Source organism: Nannizzia gypsea, genomic scaffold (assembly GCF_000150975.2).
Source record: "Nannizzia gypsea CBS 118893 supercont1.2 genomic scaffold, whole genome shotgun sequence".
Lineage (NCBI taxonomy): Eukaryota > Fungi > Ascomycota > Eurotiomycetes > Onygenales > Arthrodermataceae > Nannizzia > Nannizzia gypsea.
Window position 1 is genome coordinate 272,402 of NW_003345200.1, and position 26,413 is coordinate 298,814.

General features: G+C 46.8%; 8 protein-coding genes across 8 annotated transcripts; 4 read left to right on the forward strand and 4 right to left on the reverse strand.

Annotated features, from left to right (window-relative positions):
- Nucleotides 1-693: 693 nt before the first annotated feature.
- MGYG_02095 (phytoene dehydrogenase) lies at nucleotides 694-2,518 on the forward strand (the record flags this gene model as incomplete). The annotated part of the gene is made up of 4 exons (XM_003174517.1): nucleotides 694-721; nucleotides 793-914; nucleotides 972-1,505; nucleotides 1,580-2,518. 4 exons carry the CDS (start codon nucleotides 694-696, stop codon nucleotides 2,516-2,518), a joined length of 1,623 nt encoding a protein of 540 aa, XP_003174565.1.
- A 300-nt stretch (nucleotides 2,519-2,818) lies between these two features.
- Nucleotides 2,819-4,894, reverse strand: MGYG_02096 (phytoene synthase; the record flags this gene model as incomplete). The annotated part of the gene is made up of 6 exons (XM_003174518.1): nucleotides 2,819-3,629; nucleotides 3,692-3,982; nucleotides 4,035-4,208; nucleotides 4,267-4,652; nucleotides 4,718-4,817; nucleotides 4,872-4,894. 6 exons carry the CDS (start codon nucleotides 4,892-4,894, stop codon nucleotides 2,819-2,821), a joined length of 1,785 nt encoding a protein of 594 aa, XP_003174566.1.
- A 1,700-nt stretch (nucleotides 4,895-6,594) lies between these two features.
- Nucleotides 6,595-8,381, reverse strand: MGYG_02097 (hypothetical protein; the record flags this gene model as incomplete). The annotated part of the gene is made up of 3 exons (XM_003174519.1): nucleotides 6,595-7,045; nucleotides 7,115-8,088; nucleotides 8,178-8,381. The coding sequence occupies 3 exons, from the start codon at nucleotides 8,379-8,381 to the stop codon at nucleotides 6,595-6,597; spliced, it is 1,629 nt and encodes a 542-aa protein (XP_003174567.1).
- A 1,114-nt stretch (nucleotides 8,382-9,495) lies between these two features.
- On the reverse strand, nucleotides 9,496-17,450 carry MGYG_02098 (hypothetical protein; the record flags this gene model as incomplete). The annotated part of the gene is made up of 8 exons (XM_003174520.1): nucleotides 9,496-9,734; nucleotides 9,892-10,033; nucleotides 10,121-10,700; nucleotides 10,898-10,922; nucleotides 11,005-13,003; nucleotides 13,068-13,577; nucleotides 13,630-16,911; nucleotides 16,935-17,450. 8 exons carry the CDS (start codon nucleotides 17,448-17,450, stop codon nucleotides 9,496-9,498), a joined length of 7,293 nt encoding a protein of 2,430 aa, XP_003174568.1.
- Nucleotides 17,451-18,146: 696 nt separating this feature from the next.
- MGYG_02099 (hypothetical protein) lies at nucleotides 18,147-18,689 on the forward strand (the record flags this gene model as incomplete). The annotated part of the gene is made up of 2 exons (XM_003174521.1): nucleotides 18,147-18,501; nucleotides 18,568-18,689. 2 exons carry the CDS (start codon nucleotides 18,147-18,149, stop codon nucleotides 18,687-18,689), a joined length of 477 nt encoding a protein of 158 aa, XP_003174569.1.
- Nucleotides 18,690-20,280: 1,591 nt separating this feature from the next.
- On the forward strand, nucleotides 20,281-21,439 carry MGYG_02101 (hypothetical protein; the record flags this gene model as incomplete). The annotated part of the gene is made up of 4 exons (XM_003174522.1): nucleotides 20,281-20,695; nucleotides 20,762-20,800; nucleotides 20,871-20,927; nucleotides 21,033-21,439. 4 exons carry the CDS (start codon nucleotides 20,281-20,283, stop codon nucleotides 21,437-21,439), a joined length of 918 nt encoding a protein of 305 aa, XP_003174570.1.
- A 970-nt stretch (nucleotides 21,440-22,409) lies between these two features.
- Nucleotides 22,410-24,184, forward strand: MGYG_02102 (proline iminopeptidase; the record flags this gene model as incomplete). The annotated part of the gene is made up of 8 exons (XM_003174523.1): nucleotides 22,410-22,467; nucleotides 22,600-22,793; nucleotides 22,852-23,096; nucleotides 23,149-23,234; nucleotides 23,284-23,451; nucleotides 23,506-23,526; nucleotides 23,584-23,722; nucleotides 23,776-24,184. The coding sequence occupies 8 exons, from the start codon at nucleotides 22,410-22,412 to the stop codon at nucleotides 24,182-24,184; spliced, it is 1,320 nt and encodes a 439-aa protein (XP_003174571.1).
- Nucleotides 24,185-24,287: 103 nt separating this feature from the next.
- Nucleotides 24,288-25,484, reverse strand: MGYG_02103 (hypothetical protein; the record flags this gene model as incomplete). The annotated part of the gene is made up of 2 exons (XM_003174524.1): nucleotides 24,288-25,241; nucleotides 25,302-25,484. The coding sequence occupies 2 exons, from the start codon at nucleotides 25,482-25,484 to the stop codon at nucleotides 24,288-24,290; spliced, it is 1,137 nt and encodes a 378-aa protein (XP_003174572.1).
- Nucleotides 25,485-26,413: the final 929 nt, after the last annotated feature.

The window sequence follows — 26,413 nt, forward strand, 5'->3', positions numbered from 1 at the left end:
ACCTAGTACATACTCAGATGGAACGCAGCACGTTTCCTCGAGCAAAGCAGATGCAGGCGCTGGCATATATTCCGATCGCCTCTTAGCCATGGTGGTCAATGGCCAATGATGGAGCTAAAATCTGTGATTTGGTACTTTCACTGTGGCCTGCTCCGCAGTTAGTTAGGTGACTCTCGATTCCCTTTGGTTTCACAGACTTGCTGCACTGTCATCTTCCACCCTCACCCTCATTTTCAGCCTAGTCTACCCTCGGGGTGGACTTTTTGGCCCAAAGAAATTCCCACAATCCCTTCTGTCTGTGGCGTCTCACATGAGGTCCATAAACTAGTGGTTATATGCAACAAATCGCTAGATCTGCATGAATTAGTGTCAGGGTTGGACCGAGCGGTACAAACGTCGATCAACGTCGATCAACATCATCGTGGCATTTGTGCTGTCAAGGTGCTCTGATAATCTGATAAATGTGAAAAGTAAGACTAGGATGATCGACGATGGCTGTGTCTGGATGTTACTCCCTATAGGTGTCCCACAGTTACCTGCTCCGATGGGTTGATTTCTGCAATGTCTTTCTGGGGAGCACAAGCAAGATGCAAGATTTAGTCGGCTATTTAGAGCCCAGACGGTACGGAGCATGGTGGTTGAGGATTTTTCCTTACTACCTGACCAGAGTAGTTATTCAGAGGGATCATGGAAATGAAGAGACGTACTGCTATTATAGTTGGTAAGAAAGGCCATCCGATCTTCACTGGAACTCACGCATTGTAACTATTTACTAACACTCTGATTATCCAGGGGCCGGTGCCGGTGGAGTAGCTACCGCTGCTCGTCTGGCAAAAGAAGGCTTCGAAGTGACTGTGGTAGAGAAGAACAGTTTTATCGGTGGCCGATGCTCGCTGATCCAGGAGAATGGCTACGTATGTTGCTACTTTCTATAATTATGTCTGAACGAAAGAACTAACGGAAGTTACCAGAGATTTGATCAAGGGCCATCTCTCCTTTTACTCCCGAAGCTCTTTGCAGATACATTCAAAGATCTCGGGACTTCAATGCAGGATGAAGGCGTTCAATTGCTCAAGTGCGAGCCCAACTATCGGATATGGTTTGGGGACCATGACCGAGTTGACATGTCAACAGATATGGCCAAAATGAAAGCGGAAATAGAGCGTTACGAAGACGAGGCAGGATTTGATCGATACTTGTCGTACATGAAAGAGTCCAGCCGGCATCATGATCTCTCTATGGTCCATGTCTTAAAGAAAAACTTCCCGCGCCTCTTCAGCATGCTCCGGCCTGAGTTTCTATTCTCTACCCTGACACTGCATCCATTTGAGAGCATATACAGCCGGGCGAGTAGATATTTCGCTTCGGAAAAGATGAGACGGGTTTTCACCTTTGCAAGCATGTATCTTGGGATGAGCCCCTTTGATGCACCAGCCACATATTCGTTGCTCCAGTACTCTGAACTTGCCGATGGGATATGGTATCCCACCGGTGGGTTCCAAGCAGTAAGTCATCCCACTTCCCCCGGCCCGCTATCCCATAAATTTTCCTAGCTTAAATATTTAACTGATATGAAAAGGTTCTGGAGGCGGTGGCGAATATTGGGAAACGCTCAGGAGTGAAGTATCGCCTCAACGAGCCTGTCTCCTCAATCCAGCTCTCCAAAGATAGGCGCACTGCAGTTGGTGTGAAATTAAGCTCTGGCGAGATTTTGACAGCAGATACAGTTGTTATCAATGCCGATCTCGTCTACGCCTATAACGAGCTCCTACCAATCTCTCCTCTGGCTAAGACTTTGAAAAATCGACCCGCATCATGCAGCAGTATTTCGTTTTTTTGGTCCTTTGATCGTGTTATTCCGGAACTGCAGACGCATAACATTTTTCTGGCAGACGAATACCAGGAAAGCTTTGATTCGATATTCAATGACCACAAGATACCGGATGACCCATCATTTTACGTGAATGTGCCCAGCCGTGTTGACCCAAGTGCGGCACCACCGGGCAAGGACGCTGCAGTAGCGCTTGTCCCGGTAGGTCATTTAGTCAACGACAACACCTGGGCTGATGATATGAACTCAGTCGTAGCTGAAACCCGGGAGAGGATCATTGACACTATCGAATCTCGCACGGGTGCTCGTGGCCTGCGTGATTGTATTGTCTCGGAGAAAGTCGATACGCCCTTTACCTGGAGGGAGAAGTTCAATCTTCATCAGGGGGCTATCTTGGGGCTTTCTCACTCGTTCTTTAATGTGTTGAGCTTCCGCCCGAAGACTAAACATGACAGTATCAACGGACTCTACTTCGTTGGTGCCAGTACCCACCCCGGCACCGGAGTCCCAATTTGTTTGGCGGGAAGTAAGATCGTCTGTGAGCAAATCCTCGAGGGTTTTGGTATTCAGAAGTCAGGCAAGGGACTGCAGAAGATTCGTGGATGGACAATATGCGGGAGACTTGCTATGTTTGTGCTATTTATTTTTGTTTGGGCTATAGCTTTCGGCTTTAGAAATTATAGCTAGTAACTAGTTAACTAGTTATCAAATACAGCTAGACTAGAGCTGGCAAGTTCTCAATATTCATTTATGTGACAAGCTTGTACAAATACATACACCTAGCTTTATGTAACCATCGACTTTATTTCTGCTCTATATACTGCATAATAGTGCTGTGAAATACTGGAAGAGTTTTCCTTCTATAGTAAACCAGGGCTTAATTAAACTATTGATCAGGAGCAAAGCAGACCCCATAACTATAACAATTTAGTTACCCAGGTATAGTTGCCTTGGTAGCTCTCTGGTTGATTGACTAGGATGGCAATATCATAACATGGCCAGCCAAGCTCTTTTAAACCGCCTCCAGCGCGAGACCTTTAGTTTACCATTCCAGATCTTCGTTTCATTTTCTCGAATGACCTGACCAATCTCCATATAAGCTGTGACTGTCGCTCGCACGGGGCCTTGAACATTTGATGGGAGTTTGCTAATGGCTTCCTGCGTCTCACAGTAGCATTTATCGGCCTTTTCAAGTATTCTTCTCCTCAAAGGTATCAGTTTAGAATTTCTAGGGTGGCTGATCACCATAGAGGGAGTAAGGCCTTCTTCCGCTAGCCATGAGCTCGGAATATAAACGCGGCCAATCTCAGCATCGCGAGTAATATCCCGGGCGATATTAGTGTACTGCAATGCCCTGCCCATGACCTCGCCAGCGGATATCACTCGCAACCGCTCAGCTTCGCTGATGGACACTGGATGATGACGGAACACTAGCTCCAGAAGGAGACTGGCAACTGTACCGGCAACATGGTATGCATACACTTCAAGATCATGTTCTGTAGCAATAGGAAAGCTACCTTTCTCGAAATCAAACTTTAGATCGATTTCAAAGCCTTGAAGCAGGCAAGAAAGTGGCTCCTTCGGGAGCCGAGATGCAGGTAGCAGATGGGCTGCAGCATGTAGCGGTTGTGGTATTGATTTCGTCAGCAGTTGGTAGGCTTCCGTATCGTCCAATGCAGTTTCTTTCAGCTTAAACCTCAATTCCAATGCCTTTTCACACTGCTCAATCCAGTATTTCGCTGTCTCCCGATCAGGTGCATCATCAATTAGGTCATCAGCTTTGCGGCAGAAAGAGTATCTAATAAATACGCTGTTAAACCAGGCTATACTCATAGTATATTCGCTCAGGGGTATACTTACAACGCGATTAGGTCTAGTCGGAGCTGTCCTTCAAACATTGCACTTCCCAAATACATGCTCTGGCTTTTTTGCTTTAGAAGAGTGACAGCTTGTGACATCTCCTGGAGAACATTCGTGTCATAAAGGCGGCTGCTTGTGAGGAAAAGAGTAATGAGCTGATAGATAGAGGGCGTATCACCCATAGCAGTAGTAGATATGAATGCTTTGTATTCGAACAGTGCGGCTGCATTGTGCATAGCTGCAATTCCGAAAACAACCATGACGTTCGTTACCAGAAAAAACAATGCTTCCCTAGATCAATTGTCAGCTATCCTGTGAAATTACGGTTGGGCTAGTGGCTCACTCTATCTCAAGCCCTTCCCAGAGCTGGATATCAACTTTCGTCCCACTTTCTATTACCCATGTTCCTCTTCTCAGCGCGAGGGTGTCAACTACCCAAAGGTAGAGAGTTGGTAGAGCTATTGGGACCCAAACACTGGCGGGAGGGAGTGCAAGTAGAAAGCGATACATAAGGACCCTATATATTTTAGTTGAAATGTTGTCGTAACCGTTGATGTGGTGTCTTATTTACGTACCATTGCATGACCAGAATTGGGGAAACCCAAGAGAGAATCAACCCGAGATACATGTATTCACCTCCAATGTAGATAAATGAAATTCCCAGAATCAAGATCCCAGTGAAGAACAAGGTACCCAAGTCTCTCTGTGTCCTATGAGTTATAGGACCAAATAAACCCTGGGCCAAGGGCTTAGTCGGTCCAGATAGATAGGACGGAAGGACCAATCGTTTGTTAAAAATGATATATAGAAGGCTGGTATTGTAAGTCTGAATAATAAAAAAGAAGACCTCCTCCAGAGGGATTTGGAAAAGCGTCTGGCCGAGAACTGAGTCCGCAGGATACGACCAGATTCGAGTCCGAATCAAGTACGAGTCCCATGGAATTGTCCAAACAACAGCAATCTGCAGGGACACCGTTCGTTAGTTACTAGAGAATATCGTTGTCTCAAGAGGCTATGGTAACCTACTGTACATAGTAACACAATTTTGTGAACCTCCAAGCGGGTGAAGAAAGGTTTATAGAGAATTGTCAACAACAATGCCGGTGGAAGATTGTATTTGACATGACTATAAAATTGTTATCCAAAGTTTTCGCATATCCAATTTGATAAAAAAACTTACACCATCAAGTAGTCGAGCCCCATGGTTGCGCTTCACTTTGTGTATTCTGGCCAAAATCACCACAACCCAAAGTGTTCAATGTTATGGTCCCAATGAGGATTGAAAGACTGACAGATATGGAGGGCATATTATACGTCTTTCGATCACTACGCCCAGAAGCCTACACAACCATGGCGCAGTTCTGAGTGCCTGTAGTTAACTAGCGTGGCTGCAGCGTTATCGAGGCAGGATGGCATGATTTTCCAGGCGGCAGCTCTCCCACCGGCACCCCGACTTTAGCTACTGCGTAACGTAACAGCTTCCCTAGTGTCAAATCTACTAAGTAGCGCTCTAGTGGCCCCACGCTGATATCTGATATCTGCCAGGGCCTTTGCGAGGTAACTAGTGGTCCTGGTGTTGCCTGACCGTGGCGTCGACCAGCAGCCGGTTGGGCACTCAATATTCAGTCATGACACCATTCTTTGGCCCGCACCATCCTAGGGCTCCGGCTTTATCATATCGGCGTCCTGGTAGTTAGTAGTACCATTCAAGGAGGAAGTTGAAGTTTGTAGAGCCCGTCCATGTCCAGCCTTGCCTCCCTCAAGTGAACTTATCGCGGACCGCGAGGAATATATTACTTTCTCTCGCATATTGGAAATCAATAGGAGTTAAGCTCTCTATTTAGTCCCCCACAGGTGTATAGGAAGGAACACAAGAAAGGGTATAAAGGCCGAAATAAGACCGGTTGTGGTTGTGGTTGTGGCGGGATGAAAATTTAGCCTGTGAGTATGACTAGCTGCATGTTGGTTATTTTGTTGGAAGCCACTAGTGAGTTAACTAACTATTTAGTTAACGGTTTCGTTTTACCATTAGGAAATTTTCCATCTCTAGCCTCAAAGGTTAAATAGTCAAGATGCTTCTTTTTTACCCCAGGGACGGGTTAATTAGCAAGCACAGGTATGTCCGATCTACAAGCCAGAAAAGCATAACCACTCTCCCTTCCAAATATCCCGAATGTGAGATGGTACTATACCTTAGGTAAGTATCTGTCGGTGTAAGTCTTCGCCACAGACAAACCTTGGAGTAAAATGAACTTTCGGGTGACACTTCCAGGAATCGACGACAGATATGGTTGTAGCGTGCTGTTCAAGAGACATGTAAACGATTTACTCCCTCATAGAACTGGCTGCAGGGCGCTATGGGAAACGGTGACTTGGAAGACGGGCCAGAAAAAGGAGAGATTCACACAGGTTGAACTGCTGTGTAAAAGTTGACAAACGGTTGTGCATGTGGATGAGAGACGCATCAATCGAGATTTGACTGGTCGATTGGATATTTTCTGCGTGGTGTAACTATCTTAGTGGCATCCAAACTCGCATGCGGAGCAGTGCTAAGCCGATCTGCAAAAAAAAAAAACGGACAGAGCCACGTATTGACATCCCGTCGCGTCCTGGTTGAAAAGGCTGGTGGACATCCAGGGGGGTGTATGGCATTCCAGATTAGGGGAATACTAACAATAGTCCAATCGATCAAGCATTGGGGGCATTACTACTTGAACGGAGCAGTACGCCTAATCCAGGTTCATTGGAAACAGAGTCCGTTGTAGCCTGCAGGCTTTCATAAAACACACGCAAGTGAGGCAGATAAGCCATTTTTTCGTCCATGGTCTCAAGACCAAAGTTCCATCAGTATATATATCTATCTATACTAAACAGAGTGAGTGATAACAGTGTATAGGACAGGGCTAAGGCGTCTTCGTCCAGTGTATACCCTTATGCTCCAGTGCCATAGTCGGTTCCATCTCAATGGAAATCTGATTAATGGTTCCCTCTGGGCTCAAAATGAATTTCCCTCTCGTAGCAGAAGTGGCACCATACATCAAGGTCCCAACTACCCAGAAGTCACCCGTAACATGTCTGAGCTCCAGGACCAGCGCTTCACTCCCAAAGGCGCTCTGGGAGGGTTTGGCGCAGAGACGGTGAGGTCCCAACTTTTGTTTGCCGGACAGCCTGGGGAAAAGTGAGTGGCTAGGGCAGTCGGTGGTGATTTTCAGGGTTGGATAGGCAGGGTGTGAATATGTGCCTTCGTACTCTGAAAGTTTCAGCGGTGGAGGAAGAGGTGGGCTAGGTATACGTGGATAAAGATCGTCTAAAACTCGCGGAGAGATCTTGGTGTTCTCTAACGTGGCTTCAGCTCTATAGAATTATAATGCTGGTGAGCACACTTAAAAGGTTTACTGTTCAAATGTCATGGTACAAACATACCTCTTTCGCCAATTTGGCCGGTCTTGTTCCTGGGTTCCGAGGATATCGTCGATCAAATGGTTTCCAAGCAATGTCACAGCTGCGTTTGTGCCTATCATATTGTTGCCTAGGATAACAAACCCGACTTTCTTCCGCGGTAGGAAGCATACAAGGCTGCCAAACCCTTCGATTCCACCCGGGTGTTGTATTATCACTTCTCCAGCATACGTACGCAAGAACCAACCAAACCCGTACAAAGTTGGAGATGTGTCGGGAGCCATTGGTTCAGGAGAAACGATAGTGTGACCACCCATAATGGCGGCATAGCCTGCAGGTGAAATTGGTGGGCTCCGTTGTATCATGGCCTGAACCCACTTCGCGTAATCAGCCGCCGAGGTGATGATGTTTCCTGCGCCTCTGATACTCTCGTGGAATGATAAATCTGTGTCTTGTAGTTGTCTGGTCGAATTGAGAAAATATCCTCGTGCAATTTCTCCTCCTGATGCCTGAGCATCGGGTAGCGAAACATACGTTTCGGTCATCCCTAGAGGCTCTAGGATCCGCTCGCGTAGCACGTCCTTGAACGGTTTTCCCGTCTTGGTCTCGATGAGATGAGCGGCAGCCATGTACATTAGGTTGCAGTAGTTAAATTTCGTACGAATAGTTGATGTGAGTGGAAGATACCTCATCTTTCGAACGGCCTCCTGTAACGTCATGTTGGCAAACCAAACCCAGTCATGGCGTGGCATGCCGGACCGATGCGAAAGCATATCCTCAACCGTAACCTGTGTAGTAAACCATGGATCACTAAGGGTGAAGTCATCTGGAATGATGCTGTGGACCGTTGCATCCCACTGTATGTCTGGGAAGTTCTCGTTATCGTCCACCAGGATTGATATCAGTGCTGCTGTAAAGGCCTTCGTGGTACTGCCTCCAAAGAAGAGGGTGTGTTCTGATACTGGCTGCGAGGTAGTAAGATCTGCAACGCCGTATCCCTATAAAAGTCTAAGCTGCCAGGATTTCGACTTTGATACTGTAGAATCAAGCTAGAGCGCATGGAGATAATGAAAGGGAGCCTGCTAACTTTTGTGAAGACTCTGCTACCATTGATGAATGATATTGCAAGGCCTGGGACTTTAAACTGCTCCAATGACCAATTCACCTTCTCCTCAAAGGCAGTGCTTGGATGGTATACGGAGTGTGAATCGAAGCCCAAGGGAATTTGCTGGTTGAGACATCCTTCCGAAACCCATGAACAGAGGAGTAGGAGCGACTGGTAAAACAGCATTATAGGAATTTAAGCGATGGCTATTATGTCAGTGGCCTGCTTTTCTCATCGCGAGTGAAGACCGCTTTTTTTTGAAAGACTTGCAGCCAAAAGGTGAATCAGGGACAGCGGTACTCCGTACTTTTATAGACTCTCCAAGGAAGTCTTAATTATCAAACGGGCTGGAACGAAATGACGCCCTCCAATGGCTCAGCTACACGTGATCTGGGGCTGGAACGCCTCACTCTCAGCTGGTCAATAGCCTGTCTCACACTAGTTAAGCTATCCTTGGGGAGGAATTTCACCTGGCAGGCCGGGGCCACTGCAGCGAATCTAGAACGCGTCCTTTCCGAGGCACTAACTGGTTACCCGGCCCCGGCATCTCATCCATGTTGCTCAGCACGTCTGGCTTGGGCAAAGGATTCGCTAAATCCTCCCATAGCCCTGTTGTCACGATGTAGTTAGTGGTAAAACAAAAAACACGGAAATTCAACGGGTTTTGTTGTTTGTTGTTGTTTTCGTTGTGGAGGTTTGTTTCTTTTATTTTTCTGCGGGATTCCCGGCGCTAATTTCTTTAAATTACGGGTCTACTTCTACTGCCGCGCGTGTAATAGAGGGCTTGGAATTTTTTTATAGATGCCTTGATGTTATCCTCCCCGGCATCAAGTAGTTAGTTGATAGTCGCTGGTAACTTCAACTCACCATTTAATTGGCTATAGATTACTCTTCCAGTCTGCTAGTCTAACCCCCGTCGCCGACCCGGGTTAGTAGCTATATTAAGTATTTAGAAGCGAAGAAGACGATATGGCAGCCATGGGTTGCCCAATCAATTAGTAGGATACAAGGACTTTAATTTAGTTTCTATGCTCTCCTCGGATGCACTGACAAGGGATATAAGCGGGTCTTCTCGAATCCGATATCCCAGATTCCTCGCAACTCCTTTAGTTCTATTTACGTGCTTGAGTCTAATCGTAGGCGCTGGCTCTGATACTTCTTTCGATATAATCTCAGTTGCAGTATCATGAAGGAGGGCGAATAATTCGTGGTTTATCGCTCTGGTGAAGGCTTAAAATTCTGTCAGAAGCCTACTGTACCTCATTCTGCTGTTGCTAACTAAGCAGCGTTGCTTTTTAGTTCAACAAATTCTTTCCCTCTCGCATTTTGGAGCCTTCCACCTGTTCAGAGTGCCAGCAATCGCTTCCATTAAGATCACTTGAATCCACCACTTCCTTCGCTCGTGGTGGTAGAATAGAGTTTGTGAGCGAACATTTGGCTCGCGCACTCCCTGTGCTAGAAAATTCTCATCTTCCCAATATGCCCCAAATTCCGGTGATGGTGTAGAGTCTGTGTAGTCAGGCCACAGATCATTCATTACTAGATATGATTTAGAATGTTGTCATGACCAGCGGGATACAGGGATCGGTGCGTAGAATTTGGAGGAATCGACGAGGGTAAACTCAAAGAGAAGCTAATTAGTTAACTTGCTAGCTATTTGCGCCAATAAACGGTCGCCATTAGCTAGGTAACTGACTAGGTAGTTTTTGTTCACAAGCAGCCGCGCGCTTAGGACAGGGTCGTGTTTCTAGCGCGACTTTTCTTCGTAGTAACGCGTCAAACGCTTCAGCCTCCACCGAGTAAAAATCAACAACAACAACAAAATTATCATACTCCTCCTATTGAATGGAAGTCATTAGTTATGATCTAAGCATCAGACTCAACAGCTGGAATGTCAAGTAAGCTGGCGGGCAGAGATCGGGAACCTTGCGCTGGATCTGGCGGGGAGCGACAGCGAGGAGATCAATAGCATGCAGCGGAAATGCACCACCATCAGAGAGTATCCTAATAGATTTTTCAAACATCATCAAGATTGCTGTGGCAGAATCAGTGCTCAGCAAGTTGCTGTCACTAGACACTGTTATTCCAAGAGTTTTGCCACTCGGACGAGCAGATACCTCGATATTTGTGGGTGATGCGTACGGCTTTCGGAACCAGTCTAGTTTTGCAATGCTAGGACCTGAATCTGAATCAGCGTCCAAGGCAACCACTGGCGTTTCATCAATATCGTGATACTGAAGTAATGTGTCAAACCTGGTACCGCTCGGCCATTGGGTACAGTTCTCCACAATATCCTGGAAACCCAAAGAATCCGCGTCTCCCATGGAAAGATATTGATCCATCGCATGACGCTGGAGATCTACCGTTGTCCGCATAGAATTAAAACAGATCCTAACTGGAACTGTGTTCATGCATGGACCGACAACCATCTGAATCTGTGGCATACCGATGTTTCGGCCGGCAACGACAAACCCGTATACAACATCCGTCGTCCCCGTTATTTGTCTAAGGACAAGTGACCACGCTGAACTCACAAGTGATGCAACAGTTGTACCTTTTGGCGGGATTGGTAACGCAACTGTTTTTTCGACATGAGTTTTCGACATTGTTTGCAATGGTGTTTTCGTGATGAATTTCGTCGAAATTTGAGTCATATTAGACCCCTGCAGGAGTTTCCTCCAATATTTCCGCGATTCACTCACTTTCCCAAGGGTATATGAGACAAAGCTAGAAAAAGATTGAGTCGGGCTTCGAGGAACTCCAGCATATGACTCTTGAAGACATCTGAGAATCAATGGCCATGACATACCATCATACTGCGCGTGAGACATACGGATGATAAGCTGGGATCCAGATGCCGCACGTCGAATCAATGTGAAGGATAAGTATAGAGACCCGGGGGTGATTTTGTTTTCCAGATCCTGGAGGCAAAATGCGTCGCTTGCCTCGTCAATGTTCTCAATATTGTCATGAATCTCTAAAGGTGCTTGAAGCTTTCGAATCACAACCTGATAAGTTTTCCCTTGGGTCGGTATGAATATTGTACGCAATATCGAAAATTGGTCAACGATGCCTTGACAAGCATTGCGCAGCAGAGTGACGTCAGGGCTATTGTCAAATTTCAGATAAAAGTAATTTAATGCATCCCTTGAAGATTCAGCTGCTCGTGAGGCATAAAATGACTGTACATCGGTTGCTGGAAGGATATCTTCGATATCACTCGCATTCTTAGCATAGGGTCCAAGCCCTACCAATGAAACAACTCGCTCCAAGTCCTTTCTCTGAATATGAGCGAATGGCTTGGCTATCAAGGTCTTCAATATATTGTTGGAAGATGAGGATGAAATCCTAGCCTGCTCATCAATGTGAGGGTGACGGAAAATGTCCGCTACTGTCAAGTTGATACCAACTTTTCTTGCGGTCGTCGCCAACCTCATTGCTGAGACTGAATCTCCGCCCAGACGGAAGAAGCTATCGTCCAGGCTAATTTGGTTCCTATCGACATTTAAAACGGAACTCCATAACTGTTGCAATTTCCGTTCTCTAGCTCCTGAAGGTGCACGTCTGGCGTTATTCTGAAGATTGTTTACCTGGGCAAGATTCTTGCTTGTGCAACTGGAACCAATGTCACGGAGCCGTTGTCGATCTGCCTTTCCGTTTGGTGTTAGAGGTATAGAAGGCACTGTGAAAAATATTGATGGAACCATATAGCAAGGCAGCCGATCTTCCAGTTGCTCGATAAACGCCTTTGACACCCAAACTTGAGACAACTCGGCCCTGTCTTCTTCGGGTCTATCGAAATCACCGAGGGATTTATTCCCCGCGTTGCCAGTGCATACGAATGCAGCTAGTATCGCTTTCCCTTCGCCCACCGGGTGTATGACCTCAGCTACCACCCCTGATGTATCCGCCCAGCACTCGCATACGTGATATTCAACCTCTCCAAGCTCCACGCGCTGCCCACGTAGCTTAACTTGTGTGTCTTTGCGGCCACAGTACGTCAAGCTCCCGTCAGGATTCCTTTTTACTAGATCACCCGTCTTATATGCTCTGCTACCTGGCAGCCAAATGGGGTTGATAAACATGGTAGCCGTCTTTTCTGCATCGTGTAGATATCCTCGGCTAATTTGACGTGACTCAATGACCAGCTCTCCGATACAACCTGCAGGGGCCAGCCGGTTATCATCTGCAGTCTCGGTTATCCAAAGTCGTGTTCCTCCCACAGCATGTCCTATATTGGCAGGGTCATCCAATACGTCCAGGGGACCGCTAACAGAGACGCAGATAGTCGCTTCAGCTGGTCCATATCCATTGTATAGCTCAACCGCCCTTGCCCATACTTCCAGATCTTGCCGAGACATAGGTTCTCCGCACAATATCATTCTTTTCAGACAGGCCACATCTTGAGGTTTAATGAGCCTCGCAACGGTTGGTGTGAAGAGTGCTAAATTCACCTGCATTTGGGTCATGCAGCCTGAAAGGTTCGATAGGCGCTCATCCTCTGATGGTACACATACACAGCCACCATAGGAGAGAACGGTGATGATTTCCTGTAAACAAGCGTCGAAAGTGAAAGCAGCAAATTGCAGTGCACGAGTCTCTCTGCCAAACCCATAGCTTTTTCCATGTCCGAGGAGCACGCTTGTCCCGAGGGAGCCGTGATCAATCATAATTCCCTTTGGAACTCCCGTCGTACCCGAGGTGTACACGATTGCCGCCATATCACAGTCGTTAATTGTTGGTAATATTGTCAGAGGCGATGCACCAGCCATCATTTCCTTATTTATTACAGTTGTCGGGGGTGTCAACTGTTTCAAAAAGTGAAGAATACCTAGGCTCAACAATGATGAGTTTCGCATGACAATGCTGCACTATGCTCTCAAGTCGCTGCTGAGAATGAAGAGGATTCGTAGCAACAAAGATAGCACCGGCTTTTAGGATCGCCAATATTGTTATGACGGACCAACAGGATTTGTCGAGACATATGGCAACATTGTCTCCCTTGCTCACTCCATGCTCGACAAGATACCTGGCAAAGGCCGTATAGCATTCAACAAGTTCGCTATACGAGTATTCCCCATCCCAAGATACCATGGCTTGAGCGTTTGGCCGTGCAATGGCTTGTTTCTCTATAGCAATAAACACGCATGTTTCTGCGGGGCTCAGTGTCTCCTGGCCTGAGGACTTCATGACATCAAATTCATGCTCACTAAGCAGTGAGATAGCCTCAATATGCCTGTCGGCAGAGTCCAGCAAACAATTCAGTGCTCTCTTAAAAGCATCCGCAATGCGTATCACGTCAGCGTCACTAAAAGATGGCCAATATAAAAAGCCAAGCTTCATGCTATCGTCAACGATTTCAACATTGGCAACTATATCATACTAAAGGATTATTAGCAATGGTTCTGGAGGGTTTATAATGATTGAATCTTACCTCTGTTGGGTCATCTTGCTCCCTAATTTCCTCAAATGCCACAGAAGTGTTGTAATATGGGTTAGTTCGAGCAGTCCACTCCATTGAAACGGCTGTATTGAACATTGCCTCACTGCCTTTTGGGTATAGTCGCGCCTTCAGTTCCGTTAAAGGATAGTGTTGGTACGGCATACTATCGATATACTCTTGTTGCATTCTTTCCGCAAGAGATATAAACGTGGTGTTATTACAGAGCTGTGCCCTGCAAGGCTGTATGCTTAGACATAGCCCAACCATCATATCCACGTCTTTGACGGGCACATCTCTTCCAGCAGCGACATAGGTGAAACAGACGTCACTTGACCCGGTATATGCCCTGAGAACCAACGCCCAAGCCACTCTGACGGCAGATGCCACAGTTATATGTCGTTCTTTACACCTGACCAAGAACTCCCTGCTCCTCTCATAGGCAAAATCTTTCCTTAAGAAGCGGGTGGGCAAGCTGTCAAAAGTCATTTGTTGACTGACAGGTATCATGCAGGGCGGACAATCTTTGAGATATGACGTCCAGTACTTAGCGCTCGTTTCATTGTTTTGTGAAGCCACATACTCCACAAACTCTCGGTAAGAGTACGACTGGTGAAAGAGCTGCCCATCGCCACAAGCAGTTGCGAAGTCTCTCATTAGATTTTCCATGGCAGCGCCATCCACCAGTGCGTGAGAAATCTCTATCATAAGATACATGACCTTGTCTTCGCACACGCATAGGGATAATCTATGGAACGCTGAGCCTTTTATAAATGGCTTGATTGACCTGGTAAATGCGTTCATAGCCTCGGATGGTGAAAAATTTGCGGGCCGTTCGTGTATGCACACATCCAGTGGAGCTTTCCGCAACACAATGGAATGATACTCCGCGCCGAATCCCAGATCATCCACGAACACTGTACGCAGTGAAGGATGGTGAGAAGCAACTTTGTGCCAGGCTGATTGTATCATTTCTATCCCCGGCAATTTTCCGTCCTTCACGGTTGGTCTGTAGAAGAACCTGAGGTGATATGAGCCTGGCCTCTGGATTTGACCAAGAAACATACCAATTTGCATAGGTGTGCAAGGATACACATCTTCAATGTCATCGATATGTGAGGCCCCTAAGCGTGACAAATCGTACTCTGCTCGAAGTTTTCGCCAAATTGGTGTGGGAGTGGAACTAAGCAATCTTTTCTGCGACTCACTTTTCTCAAGTGCCGTAGTCAAAGATGCCGCTCCAGCAACGCCATCGCAAGTCAAAATATCAGTCATGGTCAAGCCTACTCCCTTCTTTCTGCATTTTGCAACAACTTCCTGGGCTAGTATCGAACTGCCACCGAGTTGTATGAAAGATTGATGAAGGCCGACCTCCTCCAGTGATAGGTCTAAGACTTTACTCCATGTCTCCTGGATGAACTGTTCCATCTCTTTCAAAGGCTTCTTGTTATCATGTTGCTTTGAGCCCCCTGTTATTTCACGGAACGTGCTTTCTGACATTTCTTCAACCCACTTACGTATCTTAACACGGTCTATCTTTCCAGATGCAGACATGGGAACTTCGAGGATAAATGCCCATATAGTCGGAACCATATACCTTGGGAGGGCATTTTGTAATCGTTTTCGGATGAATTGCATACTTTCCTCGGCCAAGGTACCACGAATCGTTGACATTTTATCCTCGATATCGGCCATTGTTGATGACTTCAAAGATATAATTGCCGTTAAATTATCTTTACATCGCCCTATCTTTGGAACCATGGCCATTGCATGACGAACTTCATTATCCAGAGTCAAATGGTATTCAACCTCTCCTAATTCAAGGCGTTGGCCATTAAGTTTCACCTGGCTATCCACACGCCCACAAAATGTGAGTGTGCCGTCGGAGTTCCATCGTACTAGGTCGCCAGTCTTGTAACAACGCCAGCCGTTGTACCGAGAATCTCCACAGAGAAAATTAACGTCTTGGACGAATGCCTCTGCAGTCTTGACAGGATTTTTATAATACCCCTGGCCAACAATAGCACCAGACACTAAAAGTTCGCCAATGGCGCCAACAGGGACGAGACAGTTGTGATCTTTTGGAGATACCACCCAGCATGCAGCATTATTAGGAACTCCAATATTCAGTGGATCAGTGTGCTTGTGTGTTATAGCTCTTGTTGACGAATTGATCGAACATTCACTTGGGCCGTAGAATTGAAAAAGGCTGACTCGTTCGGACCACAATGTGACTAGCTCTTTAGGAAACGATTCTCCTCCAAGGCACAGCACCCGTAACCCTGGTACAGCTTCAGGTTCCAACCGCCTAGCAAGCGACGGAGTCATGACCGCAAGATCGACGCTATATTTTTTGATTGCACCTGCAAGGCTATCTTCGATTTCCTCGGTTTGTGGTACACATACACATGCCCCGGAACCTAAACTAGTACAGATTTCTAGGAGACTCATGTCGAACGTATGGCTTAGCATCTGAAGGACACGACGACCGGGTCCAAAGTTCCATTCTGGAGCTTTTCTGAGAGCCCCGTTCAAGAAGGATGAATGGGACACCATACATCCTTTTGGAACTCCTGTCGAACCGCTGGTGAAAATGATGTAAAATGTGTCCACGGGTCTGGAGTTTGATATTAAGGGCATTTCAGATGTTGGTAGGCAATTTATGCGGTTGCCCTCTATCGGAATGCATTTTAGCCCAGTGGCCCAAAGATGGCAAAAGTTCGACGTCGTCAATATGATTGAAGGAGATATCATTTGAATCATAGCCTCTCTTCGACCAGACGGCAAATATGGCGGAATGCTCACGAATGCCCCGCCGGCTTTCGACACACTCAGCATAGCTACTATTGCCCATGCAGAACGCTCGAAACAAATTGGGACAATAGTGCCAGGTCCCACTCCATGGGTTTGGAGGTATTCTGCCAACCGCATCGACAGTTTGTTTAGCTCAGCATATGTGAACCTCCCATCCCACGCGTCAATGGCTTGAGATAGCGGTCGTTCCAGCGCATGTCTCTCCACAACACTATGGAAGCATTCCATCCAGGGTTCTTTTGGAACTCCACTGTTGAAATTCCACAGCTGAGCGACATGGGTTTTACTCATGTATTCCAGAGAACTGAGTGGTTTATCGGATTTTGGCCCAAAACCTGACAATATTTTTGCAAACGTAGAGCCAACATTTATTGCCTGGCCATCTGAAAGCATAGAGTTTTGGTAGCCCAAGCGGAAGTCTGCCTCAGCCGCGGTCGCTATAACGTTCATGGTTATCAATTTCTGCCAATTGCGCTGTTAGTTACTGTCGTCGCATAATAGGGGGAAGGTGGAAATACCCGTGTAAAATTTAGCGTTGGCAAAGCTGATCTACCATAAACATGGCCGAGCACAATTGCAGTGTTCACTGGCTGTTCGAGCTCTCTAACTGTTACTTCGTGCAGAATACTTTCAGACTTAAGATGCTGGAGCAAACTGCGAGATTTTTGGACGATCTGTTGTTGTGTCTGATTCTCGGTGGCATTTAGATGGAATATCGAAGCTCGCCACTGGAATCCATCATTCAGTAAGACGTGGAAGGAAACTTTGGGTGTTCCAATATATATCGAAAGGGTTATTGCCCATGCTGAAATGATGACGGACTCTGACAAGTTTCCAGTTGTCAGGGCTTCCTCCCCAAGAATCTTGTGGTGTTTCGTTTCGAGGTCAAACTTGCTGCCAACGGGAGCATGCCCATCAGTCAACAAGGGAAACATTCCTATTGAATCGCTCCCATTTTCAATTGAGACAAGAGTGGAGCTCAGTTCTTGTGCTGGGCTCATTGTAAAAAGACAGATAAAAAAACTGAACGACTATCTCTAGCCACCTGAACCTTTCTAACTGATCAAAGGGAAGATGTCAAGTTTGGTTTTTCTTTAGCGGAGGTGTATCAAGCAATTGGAAATATTTTCTGTCAAGGAAATTCGTGCAAGAATATCCTTTCATATTGCGGGCTCGTTGATACCACTAATCCGCCTTCCTAATCATCGTTTTCAGCTACAATAGTTACGCATGTGAAAGGTTAGCTAGGGGAAGTGCCGAACTCCCCACTTGAGCTAGCCCTGATCCTTCGTCAACTCAGCTGTTACCGACATTCGCATAGAGCACTTTCATGCGCATCAGCCAGCCACCAACCCTCAATACCCTCGTTGGTGTTTTTCTTAGCGAGACAGGGTCAACTACATTCCCGGTAATGTCCGTGGTTTCCAGAGCTGAGTCCGGGGTTCAATACCTTGTCTATATGGTTACATTGACACGGCATATCCAGCCCCCTAGTCTGCATCTCAGCTGGAGTCAGCAAATCTACAACTATAAACAGAGGCCTTTTGGATATAAAATCCTCTACCTTCCCTTCACCGGACAGACTTCTATCTACACTTCTTCCACCATCATCATCATCATCATTATCATTAGAAACCACTTCAATCCCTTCAAACCTACAAATCTCACAGCAACTTTTGCTCTTACCATCATCAAAAATGGGTTACCCAACCAACGCTGAAATCAAGACTCTCTTGGAGGCTCAATTCCACTCCAAGCTCCAAAAGTCCGATCTCAATGACGACTCTGAGAGTCTCTTCCAGTTCGGACATTTGGACGAACTCTTCTCTGATGATGTCGAAGTCCATATCTCCGGTCACGAATTTCACTTGAACGGAAAGCACCGCGGCCTCGATGCCTTCAAGCAACACCTTGAGTCCGATGACATGCCATCCTTGAACTCCATCATCGATGTCAGCAAGCCAATTAAGGGCAGCGTTTTGCATGTCATTGGAGGCGAGCGCGACGAATGGAAGGCTGCCGTCCTCCACAGTGTTGCAACCACCCAGAACAGTAAGCTTTCCTTGGTTGTATACGAAGTCTCATTATATTTTTTGACTAACCATTATCTTTTTGAAGACACCCCATGGAACCACGAGATGGCCGTTCTCATGCGCTTCAACCACGACGGAAAGATCACTGAATTGAGGGCTTATGCGGATACCCAGCACGTCCACCAGCACATCGAGGCCCATAAGTAAATGGCAACGTTACACTTACACCGGCTATCTCCCGCAACTAGCAAACTTCCAGCTCATGTATCATCCAAGATTAGTTAGCCTCTTACTTTTGAACAAGGTGACAGGTGCATAGCGATGCAATGGCAATTATACTTCTACAATAAAAACTTACGTTCCATCATATTTGACTACATTTAGTAATTTGACGCATCAACTACAATACGTACGCTTTAATAGGCCTCGAACCCCTTGTGAAATTGGGAGGCTGGAGGCTACCAGTACACATACAAGAAGTCATTATAGTTCGTTTGTTTATAAGGATGAATATTTTAAGTTGCTCGCGGGGCGGGGATCCCTGTAAACATACTCTTATATTAGTTAGCATCTAGCCAATCATGATTACGGGGATGGTGGAAGGACCGTTAGCGAGTGTGACTGTCAGGGTTTATGCGCAGCTAGCTTGTCGTGTCAATGCAGATAACAAGCTAGAAGGCCTATTGCCCTACAAAGCTTAAAGGTCATCTCCCGTATTTCAGTCAATGCGCTAGCAGATATATTCAGGGATAAGACTAATATATACAGGATATTAGAAGGCAAAGGATAGCTTCATTGTCGGGCTGAATTCCCCCGCAGTTCCAGGTCCAATGAGGGTTAAATGCTTGTCCGCGAGCGAGAAATCCCTCGTATTCTACTTGATAGATACTACTAACTATCTTTCAGAGTCAGGCAGAAACTGAATTTCAATCTCAGAGGAAAGCTAAGTATCTGTACTACCAACTCCTGCGACTTGTGTATCCCATAACTAGCATAGCCCCGAGATCTAGTTAAAGATCAGTTATATGATTACTATGAACGGTGGGGATGTCTGGTTAAAATTAGCTCACGGACTAGCCCGCGACCCACGAGCCTAAGTTAACTGGCCAAAGCCCCACAGGGCTGGACTTTGCTCGTTTTGGTTATGTAACTTCAACTCAATGTACGCGAACATCATGCAGAATTGGGCACTGCCAGCGTCGACTGGGGGCCAGATGGAAACCCAAGTCCACGGAAATCATCGGAGCTGGCATTTCGGACGATACCTGCAGCTGAACTGCCCCGCAGCAGCACAAGGAGAGGGGCCAAAGCTGGGTGGTAGGGCCGACAGGCTGAATGCGATATAATTAATGGATCACTCATCAACTTACTCATAGGCGAGCCAACAATCTACTTTGTCATAAAGAGACTTCCGCATAATGGATGCCATAGGGCCAAGCTGTCATACAGGCACCAGTCTTGCCCCGCTATGTTGTTTGAGAAACAGGGGTAACTACTCAGCTGAATCACGTTGGTTCCAGGCCAGTCCAAACAGCAGTGACGAAGACAAAAAACGCTTGTCAAGGTCACCGCTGTATTATTGGTCGGTATCAACGGGTCGCAGCTGGATTCCGTTCTAATATTTCCGCATTTTCCGGGGGCGTGGTTTGCCAAGGAGCAGATGATATTAATATCCAGCCCTATTGTATCATTTCCCCCTCTTTCTTTTACTTGGTATCATCTATCAGCATACATTCTTGTACCTTTCTACTCCAAGTTGTATTGTACTGCGCTCTACCTCTCACCAGCATCTCCGACAATGAAACCCAGCACTCCAACCGCCTCCGAGCAACAACAGGGAACCGAAGACATATGGAAAGATCCAAAGGTTGTTGAAGACTACCGGTCCGCGGAGAAGGTGACCACTGCTTTTGCGACGTCACTGATTGAGCAGTCAGGTATCTTGTCCATTCGGAGTGAGGAGGAATCACTGTCCATTCTAGACAATGCTTGCGGGACAGGGGCCGTCTCGGCCGTTCTGCATGAGATGCTTCCTGATTGGAAGACCAAGTGTAAGTGGAAGTTGACATGTGCAGATCTGTCTGAGGCAATGGTCAATGCTGTCAAGGAGAAGATAGAGGTTGAAGGATGGGGAAACACCGACACTGCTGTCGCGGATCTGCAGGAGACCGGATTGCCGGCTAGCAACTACAGTCATGTATTTGCCTCATTTGGTTAGTAGTACATGGAAAACATCACCAAGGAAAAGGCAAACGGGTGTTGACGTTTGAGTTTTTCAGCGATAATGGGTGTACCAAAACCACAGGAGAGCCTTGATGGTGAGACCTTCCATTGTTGTGCCCAGGCTCCCTATACTAGGTATAGTCAACAACTAATAACCTACTATAGAGTGCCTCCGAATTCTAAAGCCGGGTGGAACACTCGCATTCACAACCTGGAAAAAGAGTACGTATGCACTAGGATCAGACGTGTCATGCTGAGTCCGCCTAACTATGTCTGAGTCGTTGAGTACCCCAAAAACCAGCTGCTGATAAGACTTTCTTTCCATAGTTGGATGGAGTGATGATGTCAACGCTGCCATTGCTACCGTGGCCCCCGATCTTCCACGACCCACGTCCGACGAGTTCCTAATGTCACTCGGAAGCGGCGACGAATGGCACAATCCCGCCTGGGTTGAAAGTCAGCTGCAGAAGCGAGGGCTCGGAGATATCCAGGTCAGGCTTGTGCAAAAGACTATGGCAACAAGCACACATTCGGAGATGATGCCAGCATTGACTCCAATTATGTTGCATTTACCAGCGAGGTTTTGGAGCGAGGAGCAGAGGGAAAAGTATGGCTCTAGTTTAGCACCGGCAGTCTCAGATTACTTGACATCAAGGTACGGTGTTGACAACCCTATTCCCATGGACTGGATAGCCATCGTGGCTACTGCAACGAAGCCAGTCGAGACGAATTAGTCTCGCTCAACTAAAGATGGATGGAAACTAAAGAGCTATTGATGTGAGGCACTCATTTAATATGTCTGGCAGAATATTAGTAGCGGATAGAAAGAGTATAGCTCGTGGTGCAGCGCTGTCTATGCGAGCTCTGAAGAAAACACTCGAAAGTTTGTCCATTATTGATACCACGAAAAGCTGAAATGGCCCGTGCTTGTCCATTAACACCGGATTAATATTGTCCCGTATTGAACTGGAGCATCACGTGAGGGCCTTAGTTTGACGTGGGGGCTTTTTGATCACAGCGAGAATTTGCAGCTTGCGAGATGCAGATTCTGTGAAGGATCAGCTAACTATCTGATAGAGACGAATGTGTCCACACTAAGAGCTCTACAGAGTGCTCTATTTGAAATGAGAGTTCTGTAAAAATGCGGACTTCAACCTTTCCCCATACTGTTGAATCACTTCTTTCCATAGCGGACGGAAGCTCTGCGGCGTAGTTATGCAACGGTACTAACAAACAAGCGGCCAGGGCTCATGAGGCTCTTTGCAAGTTCGGAATACCGAGTGGGGATGCAATCAGCCTAATGTTTGCAATGACGTTGATATATAGTGGAACATGTGTACTGTTTGTATTGTTGGGCTTTGAGCATCTCCCAAGCTCAGGCAATTGAAGATAAGGATGCCAGTTATCTGACTCTGATAATGATAACATTGACTTAAGTTGTAGCTAGAATCAATCAATTAATGTCGGTAAATGACCTGCGACTCAATAACACAGCTCTTTTCACTTTTTCCTACCAATAAACCTCAAAATCGCGGGGAAACAGCCGATTTTAGCGCCAAGCAGAAGCTTCTGAATCCTTCAAGAGACGAACAACATCGAACAAGAACAACGATCAAACCATTTAACCAAACTAAAGGTGAATTTTTTAACCCTTGCTTATCAAATAACGGATCTACTAGCTGTGTAACACCGGCTAAATATACAATGGCAGAAGATATGCAGGCCGCAAAACTGTTGAGCCGGTACTGCCAGAATGTACCTGGTTAGTGCAGCCAGTTCTGGTTCATCTCATTATGCATTATTTAACCGAGACTTGCAATTTAATATTGCATAATTACTGATGACCATCTTAGGAAGACTGAGGGTATCTGAACTCTTTTCGATGTCCCTCTAGATTACTCAAACCCGTCTTCTGCATCGCTCCGGTTGTTTGCCCGGAGCGTGCAGCGGCGGATGCCAGGGTCTCCTCTCGATGAAAAGGACAGACAGTTGCCCTGGATCGTCTTCTTGCAAGGTGGTCCAGGGGGGGCTTGCCCACAGCCGCAAGAAGTAGGCTGGGTTGGTCCACTGTTGGATCGTGGGTTCCAAGTGAGTACCAGGAACTGGCTGAGTGGGTATGGGAAGCATTGCTGATTTCCGGGTGTAGATTCTTCTCCTTGACCAGCGAGGAACAGGGCTGTCAAGTCCTATCACTGCTGCAACACTTGCTCTTCAAGGAAATGCAGTCAAGCAGGCTGAATATCTTAGACTATTTCGCGCCGACAATATTGTGCGGGACTGTGAATCAGTGCGTAAACTGTTGACTGCTTACTACCCCCCAGACAGGCAAAAATGGAGTGTTCTAGGCCAGAGCTTTGGGGGCTTCTGTGCTGTCACATACCTTTCCAAATAGTGAGTTCTCCTCTCTCAGATTGTATTGCAAATGTTAACCTTCGTTTTCTAGCCCCGAGGGACTTAAAGAGGTCTTCACAACTGGTGGATTGCCCCCTCTTGTGTCAAAGCCTGATCCGGTATACGAGAGAACTTATGGTATGTTAGAATAGTTGCGGTTATTACGGTCTACAGCTGACCTTGATAGACAAGGTCCAATCGCGGAATAAAGTGTACTATTCCACTTTTCCTGAAGACGAACATCGAGTGCGGGTTATACTCAAGCATCTCCAAACTCATCAGGTCAAACTCCCCGACGGCTCATTGTTGACTCCGGAGCGTTTCCTCCAGCTGGGAATTCACTTTGGAATGAAAGGTAGGCCGTACTCCAAGACCAATTTCATAGTTTACAGCTAACATGCATACATAGGTGGCATTGGTTTGGTTCACAGTACGGTTTCTCTAGCGGTTATATTATCACTACCAAGCTAACTACGTTGAAATGTAGGCATTATTTTGAAGTGCATTAACGAATTGGACACGTTTGGCTTTCTCACACGGCCTACTCTATCTCTAATTGAGAACGACACTAGTGCAGACAATGGTATTTTATACGCCATAATGCATGAACCTATTTATTGCCAAGGGTGAGCCGTACCTTATGATTGAGTGGGCGTCAGGATCTAACTGTATATCGCAGGGAGGCATCAAACTGGGCCGCCGACAGGCTGCTGCCAGACTTCTCCGGGTTCCGAGGCGCTCACAATCCCGATGGCATCTATTTCACCGGGGAGATGGTGTACAAGCATTGGTTTGAGTCATCCGCAGAGCTCGGTCAACTCAAAGAAGTAGCGGATATCCTTGCTTCGTACGACGATTGGCCGGAATTGTATGATAAGGAACAGCTTGCGCGCAACGAAGTGCCAGTGTACTCCGCTACATATGTCGAGGATATGTACGTGCACTTTAGCTACGCCAACGAAACAGCTGCTACCATTCGAAATTGCAAGCAGTTCATTGCCAACACAATGTACCACAACGGTCTGCGTTCAGACTCCCCTGAACTGATTGCACAGCTGTTTGCTCTTCGTGATGACACGATCGACTAGAAGAGTGAGATTTGTATGGGGGGAAGGATTATCAATAATCAGGTGTACATCTATGCACATCTAGTCGATACTATACACCCATAGAATAACATGAATGAGACTTTTAGTCTGCTAACTCTCTTGCAACATCGATCAATCGAAGCTTCTGTGAATCTCGCGGGTGAAATTGTGCAATCTTGGCCTTGACTAAAAACCTCGACGCGGCAGAGTCCTCGTCTAGCTCGACGTAAGATGACGTAGCCGCTATGTTTAGTAGTGACTCAAGGAGAGAATTCATTTCCTCCGCAGCAGCTTCTCTTGGGTTACTGGTTTTTGCAACGTCTTCTTCATTTTCCTCCTCATCCTCTCCATCACGCCGTGCATTGCGACTTCTTCTCTTGCCACGATGGAGTAGCTCATCTATGCGTTGTTGCTGCTTCTTACTACTAGCAATCTGTTTGTCGCTGGTCCTGGAAGCTTTTCTCTCTTTGCCTCTTGCAGTATACCCAGCCTCAAGAGCCGAATCGGACACCTCAATCTGATCACCAACAACCGGCCCACCCATATTCTCTGCCGCAAGCATCGGCGCGAGGTGTTCCTCAATAAACTCCTTCAATGCATTTTGAAGCTCGGCAGTTTTCTCATCTATCTCAACACCTTTTCTTCGTTGTTCCTTGATCAGTTCCTTTGCAGCCCGATTCAAGTCTTGTTTCGACTTCTTCCGTCCAGCCTCATCTTCAGCTCCCCCATTCTGGCGTATATCCCGTATTCTTCGTTGGAGTTCAGTAGTTATCGCATTGGCGTCTCGTAGGTTGGCCTCTTCAGCCTTTAACCTCTCACGGTCACGAACGAGCTGCTCCGCCGTTGAAGGAATGGTATGTTTGAATTCTCGAACCAACCGTTGAGCTTCTTGTATAGCCAAGAGGCCGTTCAGCGGTGAATCCGGAGCCGGAAGCTGTAGCTCCCCGCCGGATAAGAGAGACTTGTATGCTTGTATCGCCCTGCGAGTCTGTGCCAACCGTTCATTGGGTTGTAGGTGAGGGCGCGGTAACTCCAGCGGATTCACAGATGCACGAAGCTAGATTCACTGGTCAGACATGCTGACACGCACTGCGTCATCCAAACATATACAGCATACCTTTCTCAAAGCCAATTCCTGTCGCTGGACCTGCTCGCGTAGACCGCGCAGCGTCTTGTCTATCTGTCTGTTGTATTCCTCGTAGTCTGCGGCCGTCAATGCGACTCTCCCACGCTCTTTCTCGACATCTCGACACGACTCCTGGTAGACACGTATCCTCTCAGCCACATCTTCAGCCACCATCCTGTCTCGTCTTCTTGTCTTCTTGTCCTCTCTTCTTGTCCCTTTTTGCTCCTGTTTCTTCTTCTGCTTCTTCTTTTGCTGTGATAAAGTGTTTATTCACGTGACTACCCCGGATGTCCCAAAGTGGCCTAGCGCCAACCCCCCTAACTTCTTTTTTCAACTTCAACTTTCGACTTTTGAGCTTCAACTTCAATTTCATCTACAACTTCAGCGCTTTTGCATCGCGAAACGACGAGCGAGCCTTCTGGTGCTGTTTTGCTAGGTTTTCGCCGTTGAGTCGACACTTTGCGCGGTCTCTTTCTCGGCGGGCTCCTTTGTTTGGCCTCCTGCGCGCATCCGTCACGCCTGGAACCACCCGTCCGCGTCCCCAGCAGCTTCGGTCCATACCTTGGGCAAACAAGCTAGAAGTTTGGTTTTTCTGGCGCGTTGCCTTTATTCACTTGCGTTTTCAGACTCAGCCATCAATTATCCTTTGTTTTCCTGCTTGCTGAGTGGCGACGTTCTCGTTAAACCCGTCTGCTCAACTACAAATCACCACACCTCCTAATCTCTCCCACAAACACCACTGTCCTTCTTTCGGAGCTCCTGGGCTCGGAAAAAACCATATCAGCCTCACTCTCGTATCCTCATACACCAGTCAACCGCTCGAATCTTACACAAATCAACACGCTCTGCACCCTCACAATATCTACCTACACCAATTCCGCTCTCAACAACACCACACCTCCCATCACCTTTCTCTCAGTCCGACCACTGCACCAGCAAGTTTTCCTTGGGAACTCCTGGTGTACATAAGAAAAGACCGATTTGACAAGAGAAAGGAAAAGAAAGAAAGAAATCTAAGAAAGTTTCAGATTCACCCCGGCTTCTACCTTGTTTTTCTCAGTCTTCCTCTTCTCTCAAACGTAGGTGATCGATTACCGCAACAA